This window comes from Otolemur garnettii, unplaced genomic scaffold (assembly GCF_000181295.1).
Source record: "Otolemur garnettii isolate 467f Iridium unplaced genomic scaffold, OtoGar3 scaffold00034, whole genome shotgun sequence".
Classification (NCBI taxonomy): Eukaryota; Metazoa; Chordata; class Mammalia; order Primates; family Galagidae; genus Otolemur; species Otolemur garnettii.
The window spans coordinates 10,836,733-10,852,140 of record NW_003852429.1 but is presented as its reverse complement, the minus strand read 5'-3'; the positions used below and the strand labels follow the sequence as shown (position 1 = coordinate 10,852,140).

General features: G+C 39.3%; 1 protein-coding gene across 7 annotated transcripts in view; it reads left to right on the top strand.

Moving 5' to 3' along the window:
- FGF14 (fibroblast growth factor 14) overlaps positions 1 to 15,408 on the top strand; it is a 670,572-nt gene that overhangs the window by 505,301 nt on the left and 149,863 nt on the right. For 5 of the 7 annotated variants that reach the window (XM_023513111.1, XM_023513110.1, XM_023513112.1 and 2 more), the window contains one exon: positions 14,947 to 15,057. The exons of 1 other annotated variant lie outside the window; for it this stretch is intronic. In XM_023513111.1, coding sequence (XP_023368879.1) covers positions 14,947 to 15,057 — 111 coding nt within the window. Of the gene's footprint in view, positions 1 to 11,708; positions 11,741 to 12,355; positions 12,360 to 14,946; positions 15,058 to 15,408 lie in introns of those variants that run through there. One more of the 7 variants, XM_023513113.1, reaches the window with a different exon arrangement.

Below are 15,408 nucleotides of genomic sequence, written 5' to 3'. Positions count from 1 at the left end.
CAGTGACCAAAGAGATAGCAAACACTGCCCTTATTTATGTTCAGTATTGGAGGCATTCCACTTATTTGTCTTAGCTCTGTCTTCCAAAGCAAATCTAAGTAATGCTGTCCATTTTTTTTTTTGACATCCCTTCAAATATCTGACCATGACTCCATATCACTAGCTTCAGACTGAACCTTCTGTAAGACAATTTTCCCAATGCCCACGGTATCCATCGCCATCCTCCAATCTGGCAGTGTGCCCTTCATTGTGTGTCATCTGTGGTCTGAGAACACTGGGTTCGTCACCCAGAGCTGAGCGGTCCCTGGACAGCTGGGGTGCCCAACTATGGGGCCTTAATACCAGTTCCGTCATTTCCTTGTTGTGTTGCTCTTGGAACAATCACATAGTGGCTCTATGCCTCAGTTTTCTCATCTGCAAATAATAATGGAACTTAGCTCAACACATCACTATGAGGGTTAAATGAGTTACCATTAAAAGAGCACCTAGAATGGTTTTTAAAGAGCACTTGGAATGGTTTTTGGCCCAAAGTGCATGCCTAGGAAGTGAGAGTTATTCTTCTTACTGTTGTTATGAGTGCTTGAGCATATTCCGTCTCTATGCAGCCTGGCTGTTTCAGGACCCACATCATACTGTGGTGTACTGACGCTGGGCACAATTGACAGTGTCTATTATACTTTGGCTGTAAACTCATCACAACTCCTAGCAAAGAGTCTGCAACAAAGTATAGTAAGTGCTCAACAAATTGCTGCTAAACGAGCAAGTCACAAATCCTTGCCTTTGACAACATTTAAATAGAGCACAGGAATGATTTTTACTTTTATTTTCCATGTGAAGTAAGCTATTCCTTGTCGTTGTATTATAGAATGTTAGTGATTGATGTGCCTTTAAGATATATTAAGGACATATTTATGAAATGCCATTCACTCTAAGCCTTAATGAATAAAAATGAGGAAGAGTACCACGACCTGGTGATAAAACTTGCAGAAACTTCAGGATTACGTGTGTGTGTGTATGTGTGTGTGTGTACACATGTCTATATGTGTATATATTGATGGTGTGTATCTATTTATGTGCATGTATTTGCACACAATATGCACACATATACACTGAGTCACAACTAAACTCTAAATTCAAGACCATGTTCTACGTTATCCTCCATGGAACTTTCACCGTGATTTCCAGGGATTTTACATGGATTTTCTTTTTTCTTGTCATTACTTCTGGTTTATATGTTTTTCTCATCTACTGAAAGTGTCAATGTCTATTGTGATGATTGAGTCCCCCTGCCTCTGCTCCCCCAACTCAGGCGGTTCTGTGGGAGCAGCACAGAGGAATAAAAAGCTTCTCTCACTCCCATCTCCTCCCAGAAGCAGTGGAAGAGGAATCTCTGGGGAATAACTTAGCTGGAAGCAGAACTCAGTGTCTGCCCCTTCCTCAAGGGGAAGTAGCTATAATGTCCTTAACACTAGCATTTCCAGTTATCTCCCCGGTTAGTGGAGGTTTCTGAATAGTTCTAGATATGAACAGGCAAAACGAGTTCTATACCCGCTCTCAAGTGCTGCTTCTCAGATGTCTGAGCCTCAGCTCTGGAGAAGGGATAGCTCAGTCCTTGTTGGGTGCAGATAGTATTTTCTTAAATTTACTTGCTATCCTATTGATTTTCTTGATATGATACATCTAGAAAAATGCTTCCTGGCTCTAAAGCAAATGTATGCAAAAAAATTAAGAACACCTTTTCATGCAAAATTTCCAGCGTACTGCTTCACTCTTTCTCGTAAGAAAAGCTAAAAAACTGCACATCTGTTGTAATTCTTGTTTTCAAGGTTGGCGCACTATCCTGATTGCGATGTAACTTTTACTGAAAGGCTTTTGATACTGACTTTTATCAAATAATAATGCACTTTAATTTGAACAGATGTCTTTGATTTTTTAACATCATACTTATTGTCATGCTAATCCCATATTTCAGGCAATGTGACACAGCTGAACGTAAAAATTACTATGGTCTGCTCTAGGTTGGAATGGCTGCAAAAATTCTGCGAATGAGTCAAATTGCAGTTGTTTTCCAGATTCCTTATGTTTCGGGAGTCCCACCTTTTGTTTCTGAAAGGAGAAAGGAATGGTACTTTCAAGTGGCTTAGCTGAGTATATTAAATTTATGTTTTAAATTTCATACACAATCCTCTAAGCCTTAGACATTTTTTCCTATGTTCTTACTGATTTTCTATTTGCTCTGTAATGTTTTCGAGAACAGAATTTAAATTTCTGACTGCCAGCTTAGATTGTTCTATTTCTCCTTTAAGTTCCCTCAGTTCTTTCCTCCTGTCTGTGAGGTTCTGTGAGCAGGTGCAGACCCACTCAGGATGCGTATGTCCCGGGGAGGACTGACGCCTTGATCATTGGGAAATGATTCTCCTTTACCCGTCATAGTGTTCTTTCCTCTGAGATCTATATCGTCCTTTTTGGATTTAATTGGATTATTGTTAGCCTGATAGATTTCTCTCCTTTACAATGTAGAGTTTCACAAGTCTCTTTATTATGTCTGTGATGCCATCTGCATCCTCATAGCAACCCACCGATTTCCCAGGCTCTTTGGTGCCCTTTGCACTTCCAACCTTTTGTCCCTCTGTTTCTTTGTGGATCTTCAATCGCAGATCGTGTTTTGTCATTATATGTTAGTTTTATAGACTATTATATAAATGGAATTAAAGAGTAGGTATGATTTTATTCAGCATAATTATTTTCAAATTATCTTTTTTTGCATCTATCAATAATTAATTCCTTTTGCTGCTGCTTCTTATTTCTTTGCTAAGTTACCTTTGATTATATGGATATATCTAAGTTTGTTTGTCCATTTAACTGTTGAATGGACATTTACATTGTTTCCAGCTCTTGCTATTAACAAATAAATCTACTGTGTGATTCATGGAGATGGTTTTATGTGGACAGATGTTTTTATTCCTGTTAGGCAATGGCTGGATCACGTGGTAGGTTCTTAACTTCTTTTTTTTCTTTCTTTTTTTTTTTTTACGGAGCCTCAAGCTATCCCCCTGGGTAGAGTGCCATGGCCTCACAGCTCACAGCAACCTCTGACTCCTGGGCTCAAGCGAGTCTCCTGCCACAGCCTCCCAAGTAGCTGGGACCACAGGCACCCACCACAATGCCCGGCCATTTTTTGGTTGCAGCCATCATTGTTGTTTGGAGGGCCCGGGCTGGGGATTCGAACCCGCCACCTTAGGTGTATGTGGCTGGCGCCTTAGCCGCTTGAGCCACAGGCGCCGAGCCGGTTCTTAACTTCTTAAGAACCTGGAAGCTGTTTTCCAAGGACGTTAGACCATCTTATTTCCTCAGGATCAGTGTATGAGAGTTCCAGTTTATCCACATCCTTGCCAATAATCAATATGATCATTCTTTACAATTTTTATTTTAAGGCTGGGCTCAGTGACTCATGCATGTAATCCCAGCACTCTAGGAGGCTGAGGCAGGTGGATTGCTTGATCTCAGGAGCTGGAGAACAGCCTGAGAAAGAGCAAGATCCCATCTCTAAAAAATAGCTGGGTGTTGCTGCAGGCACCTGTAGTCCCAGCTACTTGGAGGGCTGAGGTAAGAGATTTACTTGAGCCCAAGAGTCTGATGTTACTGTGAGTTGTGACATCACAGCACTTTACCCACAGCAACAAAGTAAGACTCTGTCTCACACACACATACACACACACACATACGAAGCCACAAACAAACAAAAACAACTCATCTCTACTAAAAATAGAAAAATTAGCCAGGCATAGTGACGGGTGCCTATAGTCCCAGTTCCTTGGGAGGCTGAGGCAAGAGAATCACTTGAGCCCAAGAATTTGAGGTTGCTGTGAGCTGTGATGTCACAGCACTCTAAGACTGAGATTCAGTCTCAAAAAAGAAAAAAAATGAGACCCTCTCTCTCTTAAAACTTTGATTTTATAGTTTTAATTAACTTGGAAATTTTCTGGTCATTATTTCTTTAAATATCTATTTTTTTTTCCTTGCTCCTTTGATTGTCTTCTCTGAAGAATCCAATTAAACATCTGTTCACCTGAAGTCGATCCCCAGCCCAGTGAGGCTCTGTTAATTTATTTTAAATTCTTTCTTGCTGAGTTTCATTTGGAATAATTTCTATTGCCATGTCTTCAAGTTCACCACTCTTTTATTCTAATGTTTAAGGTACCATTAATTGCATCTAATGTATTTTTTCATTTTTCAAATTGTAGCTTTCATCTCACGAAGCTCATTTTGGGCCTCCTTCATGTATTTTTAGTCTATATTTAACTTCGGAATGCATGCAATACAGTTATAATACCTGTTTAAATGTCCCAGTCTAACATTCTACCATAGGTCAATTCTAGGTCAAGCTTGATTTATGATTTTTTTTAATCCTTGATAGATCATATCTCCTTCATTCTTGCATGGTGACTAAATGTTTTATTGTATTCTCAATATTTTGAACTTTACCTTTTTTGGTGCTAGATATTGATGTATTCCTCTAACATTTTTGAGGTTGTTCTGGGCTGCAGGTAAGATACTTGGAAACAGTATACTCTTTTTAGATCTTGCTTTCAAGATTCCTTAAGTGAGATAGAATCACTGTTCAGACTAAAGCTAATTTCTCTCTCTACTAAGTCCAGACCTTGATTTGAATTATGGCTTTTCCCAGTCTGAGTACTGTTTCCATCCGTGTGTGGGGGGTGTGGTAACTGCTAATCCTTTCAGAGACTGTAGTTCCCTTCCCCAGCCTTGAGTAGTTTCCTTACATGAAATTTCTGCTCATAACCCAGCTGAATGCTCTGGACTCTCCACGGATCTTGGAACTTCTCTCCTCTTTAGTTTTCTGTGAACCCTCTTCCCTGCTCCCCTTGACTCTTAGTTCCAACTCCTCAAATTAGAGAGTCCACCTGGTATCTTGTGGACTCCCTTTGCCATGCCCTGGAATCTCTCTCAAGCCCTTAAATTTAGGGAATATCAGGGCTCACCTCATTCATTTCTCTGTCTCTCAGGGACCACTGACCTTCATTCCCAACATCCAGTGTCTCGTGGGATTCAGTCTGTCATGTTTCAGTCCTTCCACGTGCGACAGTGCTTCTGGTCCCTGTTGCTCAGCAGTGATCAGAAGCCACTGGGATTGTTCATGAAAATCTGCAGGATTATTAAGCATTCTCAGATTGCACCTCATGGCTCATGTAGCATTAACATTCTTCTTGGTCATATTTGCAGCAGTGAAACTTTTCATCATATTATTTGACTCTAAAAAATTTGTAACATTCCTGGGTTCTTGTTTCTCAAGCCATTTGATAATGTTTGATTAGCCTCAAACTTTGTGAAGAAGACAGCAAGAGACGTTGTTAATATTTTTAACGTACAATTGCATTTTGTCTTACAAGAATGTGTTTTTTGTGTTGAGCAGAATGAAGTGAAAAGATTGTCTATTAAAACTAAAGGATGTGATGTGGTCACTTAGGTGGCCAATAAAACCATTCTTTTACCACTCTTTGCTGTGTGGCATGTATGTGTCCCTTCATTTATTGTGACAAAATGCTATGACTTAAGCATAGAATTTCTGAGGATTTCAAGATGGTACAGTTTCCCTCAGGATCAATCATTCCAAAGGAGGTCTGCAGTAATTATTGCCACAGTGTATTCTTAATAGAAAATCCTATAATGAGAAAATAGAAAGAGACTTGTCATGAAATGTTGAGAGGCTGCTGAGTAAGCATGGACTGTTGTGCTAATATAACCAGAAACACTATGTAATAATACATGCTGATGCAAAAATACTGCTAAGAACTTGAATGGTACTTTGAGACTCTATCTGAAAAGGGGGCATTAGGGACACAAATGCCAAAATGTATATATACCTAGAGTTTTTTTAAAATGGTATTTAAATAGCCCTTAAAATATCTCACATTTCCCTTGCCTGACAATAGCATTTGAAAATGTAACTAAAATGCCTAGCTATTTGCTTCACAATCTGAGCCAGGTGGCAGTGTATAAGAATAATACATAAAGACACGTACATTACCCCCAAAGTAATGTAAGTGTCTTTTAGTATCCAGTGGCACTGACATTTTAACAAGGAAGCTGACGATGAATAACACGCTTGTGTCTGCAAGAGCTGCAGATGCCACACCAAGTGACACCCAGGCACACCGCACGGGATAAAGCTGCCGCTTCTGTGCCTGTGACTCATGTCCTGGCAAGGAGCAAACGAGATCTTCAAAAACTAGAAATCACTGGCGCATGTGTGGACAGGAAGGCTTCCCCTGGACGGATCAGTTACAACAGAATCGACTCAGATCCCAGTTGTTGTCGCTGAAGGATGCATGTTTTTCTTTCTTCAGTAAGCACAGGAATTCTGCACATTATCTTTCTATTATATGATTGATATTCAGGATCCAGTTTTAGAAATATGTAATTATAATTTATATTTAATATAGTAGTAGAGGAAGGCACATGATGTTTTTGTCATACAATTATCCTTCTTTATATACTTAAATATAAGTAAATAAGATGGACCCATAGATACAATATTTGGGGCATTTTATTATTGCCCAATTCTAGACTATCACGGGGCCAGGGGAGCTCTAATATGTCTCCTAATACATCAGAATTTTACAATTCAAAATCCTCATTGGAAAATAGTATTGGAAAGGGTCCTTTCCTAATGGAATTTCAAAGATTTCCTTCTTTCTGGAGCTTGTAGACTCTGGATATTCACAAACTAGTGAGAGTTCAACCTTGAACTAGATATCCTGAAATCCCACTGCTAGGTCTGCTCCTTGGAGTAAGGGGCAAGTGTTCTTGTTGTCTTCCTTCCCTGTAATGAACCCCTCAACGTTTCCCCAAAGAATAGGCCTTGCTCACAGTCCTTCTATTAATATATTTCACCTAGAAAGAATTTTTTTAAAAACTTTTCTTATTAAATAATAACTGTGTATGCTAATGCATTTATGGAGTACAATGTGCTAATTTGATATACAATGTGGAAAGCTTACATCAAACTTGTTAACATGACCATCACCTCACTTACTTATTTGTTGTGGTAAGACATTTATACTCTACTTTTAATAGTTTTAAAATGTACCATTGCATTATCCACAATAGATAAGGTCCCACCAAATACCCTCCCTCCTCCCAGCCTCCCTTCTCCTCCCCTCTCCCTCCTCCCTTTTTCTTTCTGGAATATAGTTTTGTTTTATCACTCATAGGAAAGTGTAGGTGATTGTATATTGGTTTCATAATAGTATTGAATACATTGGATACTTTTTCTTCCATTCTTGAGATACTTTACTAAGAAGAGTATGTTCCATCCGGGTAAACATAAAAGATGTAAAGTCTCCATCTATTTTTATGGCTTTTGGCCACGATAGTTCTGGGGGGGAAGCTGAAAAATTATTGGTGTTTCCATTTCAAAGCCCACATTTTTTTTTTATCTCTAGCATGCTTTTCTCCTCAAATTCTTAAATAAGATACCAAAAAAAAAGCACTTTGCCATGAAACCAATTTAGTACAAATAGAGATTCTTTAAAAAGCAATCAGAGTGTGAATTCAGTTCGATAAATATTTGTCAAGTGTACGTTCTGTGCAAAGCACAGCAATAAGCTATTTTGAATAATATACAATGCAAATTTTCAAGGGGTTTATAATTTATTTGCAGGGCAGGAAGACATGCAAACCCACTAATGTAACCCACAGCTGATTGACATAAAGCCAAATTATAGGTTCTTTCCTTCTCTCAATAGACAGGAAACTCTTTGAGGACAAGAACTATCTTTTTATGAAGATTCTACTCCCAGTACCTGCAGGCATAGGATTCTGATAGGCAGAGTAGTGGTGGAGAGGTTATTTCAGAGTCTGGAAACACCAGTTAAAATGTAACATGCGTAACAGTGCTCTGCACTGGGGTGGGGGCTTGGGTGGCCACTCTGAGATGGCTGGAGCAAGGTGCATGGCAGGATGGGATTCTCCAGGTGGCACTGGGTCCATCTGTGGAGGAAAGTGAGTGTCATCTCAAGGACTAAACAGAAAGACAGCAAATTCTCACATGCCTTTGGCTTTATCTGTCATTTTCCTTTGTGTCCCTAGCCCACCTTTATTTTCTCAGCCCTTTTGGAAAAGTTCCTGGACATGGTTTATTTTTATGGTTGGATTAGATGATAATTTATAGCTTTGGGCAAATTATTCACAATACTATTTTCTGCTGCTAGGAGTGCCAAAATCTAATTAGATCTGCTACATTTTTCCACACAAAAAAAATGTATATTCCAAAAGTTGTTTCTACCCTGTAGAGAACGTGTGATTTTTCCATAGCTAATAGAAGAGAACCTACATTGAGCAACCTGGGCCGATAACCAATGAGAACCGAGGGCTGTGTGTACGTAAACACCGCGAGCGATGCATCCGCAGTGACACCTTCACTGGAGAAGGTTTGTCACTGTGCGCGTCTTCCAGTTTACACAGGAATTTAACGTGTATACGCCGTTTGACAGGTTTCCCGGTCACTCTTTTGTCAGCCTGCATGTGGCATGAAGACAATTTGTGGCAGCGATTGGTTTAATTGAACCCACTTCTGAGAGGGATTGTTTTAATTAAAAATGTTGGGCATTTTCTCCCCTGGATCTGAAGGCAATTGGACTAATTTGCATTTCTGTCAGTTCTGGGTGTTGAGGGTAATATATTCTGAAACATTTCTCTTTTTTTCCTTGATATGCATACACATTAGCTTTCATTATTTCCATTTTAATTAATATCAGAGAGCATGCTCAGGACTGAGTTTCATGCATGGAGCGTCTTGAAAACATTCTTAGTAAAATTAACAGGCGCAACATGCGTATATATATATATATATATATATAATCTTACATGTATATACATATCTATAGCATATATATACTATACTATATGATATAAAAGACAAAACTGGAGGAAAAGTTAAAACAGACAAGAAGAGAGTCTAAGTGTTTATTTTTTAAAGCAGACTAGGTATTCCAAATGCATAGATTTTTTTTTTTTTTTTTTTTTGAGACAGGAGCCTCAAGCTGTCCCCCTGGGTAGAGTGCTATGGCATCACAGCTCACAGTAACCTCCAACTCCTGGGCTCAAGCAAGTCTCCTGCCTCAGCCTCCCAAGTAGCTGGTACCACAGGCACCTGCCACAATGCCCGGCCATTTTTTGGTTGCAGCTGTCATTGTTGTTTGGTGGGCCTGGGCTGGATTCAAACCTGCCACCTTGGGTGTACGTGGCTGGAGCCTTAGCCACTTGAGCCACAGGCACCCAGCCATGCATAGATGTTTTAGAAGAGAATAAAGAACTCTAGAAATTTTACAAGTTGAAAGTATTTTGCAATTTTTGCATGGCTAGCTAAAATATAGGTTTAGGACTTGAGATACTTATTCATCTTTCAGGTATTAATTGGGAACATGAGTTGTAGGAGTTTGGATGACATCAGGATTGAAAACAAAAATTTTTGTCTTGTGGGGCTTGCACTTAACATTTTTTAGAAGAATATCATGGGTGTCTTATTCATGAGTTTAATGAAAATCTTGAGTATGCACCTCCATATCAATTTATCTGTTTCACACATGTAATATTTTTACTGTTTTATAACCCAGTGCATTACATTAATTTAAGAAGAGGTTCTATTTTTATTGTAGCAGATATATTTAAGATTGTCTTAACATTTTCAAACTCTTTAGAATGACTTCATATTAGATCTTAATAGATTACTATTTATAATTGTTACTTGTTTGTGTATTTATTTTTAACTATATAATCCATGCAAAAGAAAATGTCATCTTTACTATTTCTTGGTGTTTGTTTTTCTTATTTTATCAGTATCATCTTTAATCCACATTATCTCTATGGGATTCCCCCCCACCCCCAAACTATTCTAACTGTAGTTAACCTAACCGGTATACATCTACTTAGCCAGGAACACATACACTTTAACATATTGGAAACCATTGACTGGGAGCAAATGACTGAGAGCCAGTGTTACTGTGTAACCCCCGGAATTACAGAATGTTCAACATGTGTCAAGTGCTATAAAGACCTAAAGTGACATGCAGCCGACTGAAAATACCTAGATCCATTAGTGTGTTAATTAGCAAAGCTTAATTGCATTCTCACTTTGGAGATGATAAAAAGGAAGTTCCTATATAATGCCTTTTTCTTTGTTTTGTTTTTTTGTTTTGAGACAGTCTCAGTATGTCACCCTCGGTAGAGTATCATGGTGTCACAGCTCACTGCAACCTCAAACTCTTGGGTTTAAGTGATTCTCTTGCCTCAGCCTCCCAAGCAGCTGGGACTACAGGTGCCCACCACAATGCCCAGCTGTTTTTTGGTTGTAGTTGTCACTGTTGTTTAGCAGACCCCAGGCCAGGTTCAAACCGGCCAGCCCGGGTGTCTGCAGCCAGTGCCTCACCACTGGGTACGGGCGCCGAGCCTCCACACAGTGTCTTCACTCACTGCAGTGCGTTGGCTTGCACTCTACTTTGGGGACAAGCACCCTACTTTTGACTCCATTAGAGACACATGCTTCTCTTCTCTTGTAGCCGCCCAGTCTGGTTCTGTTCATTCTCATAGTCATGGGGACTCTTCCCGGTCAGTCTGGGGCAATTTCCTCTCTCAGTCTATGAAATAATACATGGAAGTGAGTTGTCCAGTGCATGTTAGACTCAGGATGAGGTTTGTTGTGTGTGAGAAAACAAAGGATCATGTCCTCCCATTCACAGGAAGCCTAGAAACTGAGTCTTACCTTTGCCTGACAGTAAATAGCTGATGCATTTATCCTCAGTCAAATGTATTTTTTCCTACTATGATTATTTGATTACATACTTTGGCCTCAGGAAAGGTTCTGTTTTTACTATGTTTTAATTATTTGGAAGAATGCTCTTAAGCTATAAATGGCCGTAGTGCACAGTGGGCCGTTGTATGTGTAGTGAAGTCTCATAGCGTAGGTTTTATGGATATGTGAATATGCATAAAAATAGACTAATAAACGGAATGCTCAAAAGTCTTGAACAACCAGTTAGGATAGTAGTAATATGTGTTTCAGGTAATTTGCATATACACATGCAAACTTATTTGCAAATATCTGTGAAATGTTATTTTTATCCAGTTCTTAAAAAATATTAATAGATTTTATTAAAATCTATGCATATTGGCTATCAAATTAGGATGCCATCATGAGAAATTGTGCAAATAATAAAATGTTGAAAAACAAATGTTCCAATTACCATCAAAATACAGTTACATTGAATATTTTGGTCTATTCTCTTTCTCGGGGTTTTTTCTTCTCTGTGGATGTTATTTTTTATATAACCAGGCTCGTGCTATATACATTCATGTTATTATACCATTTACAACATTTATGATTTATCTTTAAGTTAGAGGTGTGGAAAGTATAATTAGTCAAATACGTGGGCACGTTTAAGGCTTTATTTTAGTTGCCATCTTGGGTTTTCTTACTGTTGTTCTAATTTTAACTCAATCAGCAATATATGTAATTACTGGATGTCTTACTACCTCCCTTGTCAGAATCCATTTCTCTCAGACCCGGGAGATGTAATGGTTAGTTATCACACATTTCAACTATTTTCATGACACTTATGGTCCAATTTGTGTGAGGCAGACATTAGTCACAATTGCATAAACAGATGTGAAATTACGACCATGAATTATAAAGCAAAATATTGACATCTGTCTAATGTCAGTGGCAGGTACCTGGGTGTAGGTTGTACTCTACTCTGTGCTGCCATGAAAGAGCCCAAAGGGAGAGTGTGAACTCCTCTGAGGTGTCAGGGAAGTGCCCCGAGAAGGTGGACGTGTTGATGGTGCAGATTTGGGAGAGAGGAAAGCGGTTAGCACCGTGCAGAGATGTGTGCATGCGGGTGCACGTCCACACAGATGTGCAAGGGGTGTTATTACGTGTGGGAGGGTATATTTGAGACAGGCAGGGGTACATTTGAAAAAGTACAGAATATTTGTGAGGAGCCCACAGTGACCCAGGTGAGGCTACATGCTGGGAGTGGGGCAGGAGAAGTGGTGAACATGGCCACAGAGAGGATGGGGCCCTGCTGCTGGAGGGCGTGTCCATCACTCAGCAGGTGGTGAAGAGTCTAAATCTGATGGCTTATACCAGGCAAACTGCAGGTAGGAAAACCACCTGGGAGAGGTGAGGAGGGGCTGGCAGTGAATAGAGAAGAGAAAAAAGAGTAGGGATATTGTAAAGAAGCTTCCATGGTAACTGATCTGGACAGCTCATGGAGTGGGATCCAAAGGACATTACTGCATAGATGGGAGGAACAGACACTGTCAACATGAATAGTAAAGTCGGGGGAGGGGACGGAAATACCATTTGGCTGGAGATGGTGGAGATGAGAGAATTAAAGTAAAAATGATACTGGAAAAATTTTAAACTTAGATTACTCAATTTGCAATTTTGGTGAAAGTTTTGTGGGGTAAATATTTGTTGGAAATGTGACCAGTGGTAGAGTAGGGAGGATCCTGGACGAGATGTCAGGATCCTGGTCCTTTCTAACCTGTGCGTTAGCTTTATGTGGCAGATTTAGCTCTGCTGTGAGAAACTTGTATTTAGGTATTCATTTCGTTGTTGTTTTAGACAGATTGTTTTGCATTTCATTTTAGTTTTTAGTTTAATCGTTTCATTTGTAGAGAACGTGGTGTGTAGCATGTTTGAGTGGGCAGGCTCCAGACCTCAGCGCTCACATTCAAATTCTAGGCTTGCATGGATTAGCTACTTGCCCTCTGTCAAATTACGTAATTGTTTTGTATCTTAATTTCCTCATCCTTAAAGTGAGTTCCTTTTCACTAAGGCCATGATGAGGAGTCACTGAATTAATCGTGGACTGTCCTCAGAGTGGTGCCTGTGACTTGAGAACACAGTCAATGCTGTTAAGACTCTAAAAAGGAAAACAGCAAATAGTATGAAAGAAGATAAATCGACGTCCATGTGGTGTTATTTTCTTGAAATTAAGGGAGAGCTTAAAAACATAATTTCATGTTGCATTTGTATTTCTTCATCATAAACAAGGTGTGGTGGGAAAAGTCTCTCTCCACGTAAATGGAGCTCAGGAGCGAGTGCGGAGGTGTCTCTCCGTGCTTTGCCTGCTTCAGTTAACCCAACCCCAGAAGATAGAGTGGCCAAAGTATAGGATGGTTTAGAAGTAAGTGATGTCAGGACAGGGAGGTTTTATGGAAAAAATTATCAATCTTTAAAATGCTGAATATTTTTTTCATGGCAATCAAGAAATTCTCCCCCAGTTGAAAATAAAATCACTTTTGTTCTATTTCATGCTATTTATGTTCTGTGAAGAGCATAAATAAAATACAGCAAAACTAAGGAAGGAACCCGTTAGTACTTAGAGGGTCGTAGCTCAGTCAAGTTTCTGGGGTGATGGGCAGACGAAGGCACAATAGTAATTTTATTTTTTCCCAGTAATGCACATCTTAGAATTACATGATGTTTGGGAGTTAATTATTGAAAAATAAGGAGCTTATGTAGCACAATCCTAACAATCACTTAGATATACTTTTTTAATTCCAGGCTTTTAAAAACACTTATAATCTAATATGTTCAGTCACGCTGATGTTGCCCTGGTATGTTTTTTATGTTTCCAAAAGGTTATTTTTCAATATCATATCATGTATGAAGCAAACCTGTGTATGATGGAGAGAGTCATTTTTCAAATTAGCAGTTATACATGATGTGCTTAAAAACAGACACTGGCTGTAATTCGTTATTTTTTGAGCACTAATCAAAAGCTTAAGGATATTCTGTTTTTGAACAGCTTTTTTTTTGCACTCATCTGTTTACAAGTCCATGCTTTTTCTCTCAGTTACCAGACGCCAGGTTCATCACTCAGCACTGTCCACCTGCTTTGACAGCCCGGGCAGGTTGTTTGCATGTTCCATTTACCTATTGTGGAGAGACGCCGGTTGCCATGGTGAAGATTATGACGTCCCTTATCAAATCTAGCCCTGAGATGGGGATGGCCTTTGAAAATCCACATGTCAATATTTATTTTCAAAGGTACAACGGGCTCTTTGTGAAGCACTGGGTTATTACGGTGGTTATCTTTTCAATGAATCACCAGATGAGAAGTCTGTTACAACATGATTTCACTTTTTGTTTTAATAAACTCCCGCTGCCCTCTACCTCAAAGTTGCCTGTTGACCAAGATTCAGGTTCTGTATTGTGTATTTCACTAGCTCTTCCAGTTTACACGTTGGCAGGTTCATCTGTTTAATTTGCCTAGATGACTGGCTCAGAGCTGACCTCACTGCGTAGGTTTTGCTGTGCCTCCCCCTGTTCAGAAGGAGTGTTTTCTGTTTTCCTGTGGGTTGTGTGTAAGCGCCATCGATGCTTCCGTGGATGTTAGGATGATCCTTCAGACAACAAGGGGATGCTCTCCGAATCAGGGCTTTTTCTAAGACTGTGTATCAAATGTTAGTTTGAATGCTTTAAAAATACACGTGTTTTATATTTTGAAGATGTTTGTCAACTTGTAAAAGGAAAATTCTATTAAAAGGCCTTTAATGAAATTTCTTAAAAGAATTTGCAAAACTCTTGTACTGCCATCCTGAATGATAATATTGCTAATAATAATTAGTTTATAGTGTAAAAACCATAAGCTCATGTCCTAATTAGTTTAATAGTTTTAACGAATAATTTAATACACATATATTACTTTCATTAAATGACTTATTTCTGCATTTTCTTTGTTGTCTATGATTACTGTAAGTTTGATAAAACGCAGAATCTGAAAGACATAAAACAAAATGTGCCACTTCTATAAAATGTCCTCTTTTAAAGAGAAAAAAGAAACAGAAAAGAAAAAAATTAAAACTGTGTTGTGTCACTTCATGAGGCTTATGATGACTGTGTTTGCCTTTCAGATCCCCAGCTCAAGGGTATAGTGACCAGGTTATATTGCAGACAAGGCTACTACTTGCAAATGCACCCCGATGGAGCTCTCGATGGGACCAAGGATGACAGCACCAATTCTAGTAAGTGACAACCTCAGGCCAGCAATAAACATAGTTGGTAGAAGGTATATTGCTACCCAAATGACTTTTTTTTTTATTTCCTTGCTTATTTTTTTATTTTTATTTCTTTGCTTTTTTGTTGTTGTTGAGACAGAGTCCCACCCTATGCCCTGAGCAGAGTGCAATGGCGTCATAGCTCACTGCAACCTCAGACTCAGGCTGTGGACATCCCCACTGGGATTACAGGCGCTCAGATTACAGGTGCTCATGGTGGCACCCAGCTGGGGTTTTTCCATTTTTTTTAGGAGACAGGGTCAGGCAAGTCTCCAACTCCTGAGCTCAAGCAATTCTCCCTCCTCAGACTCCCACAGT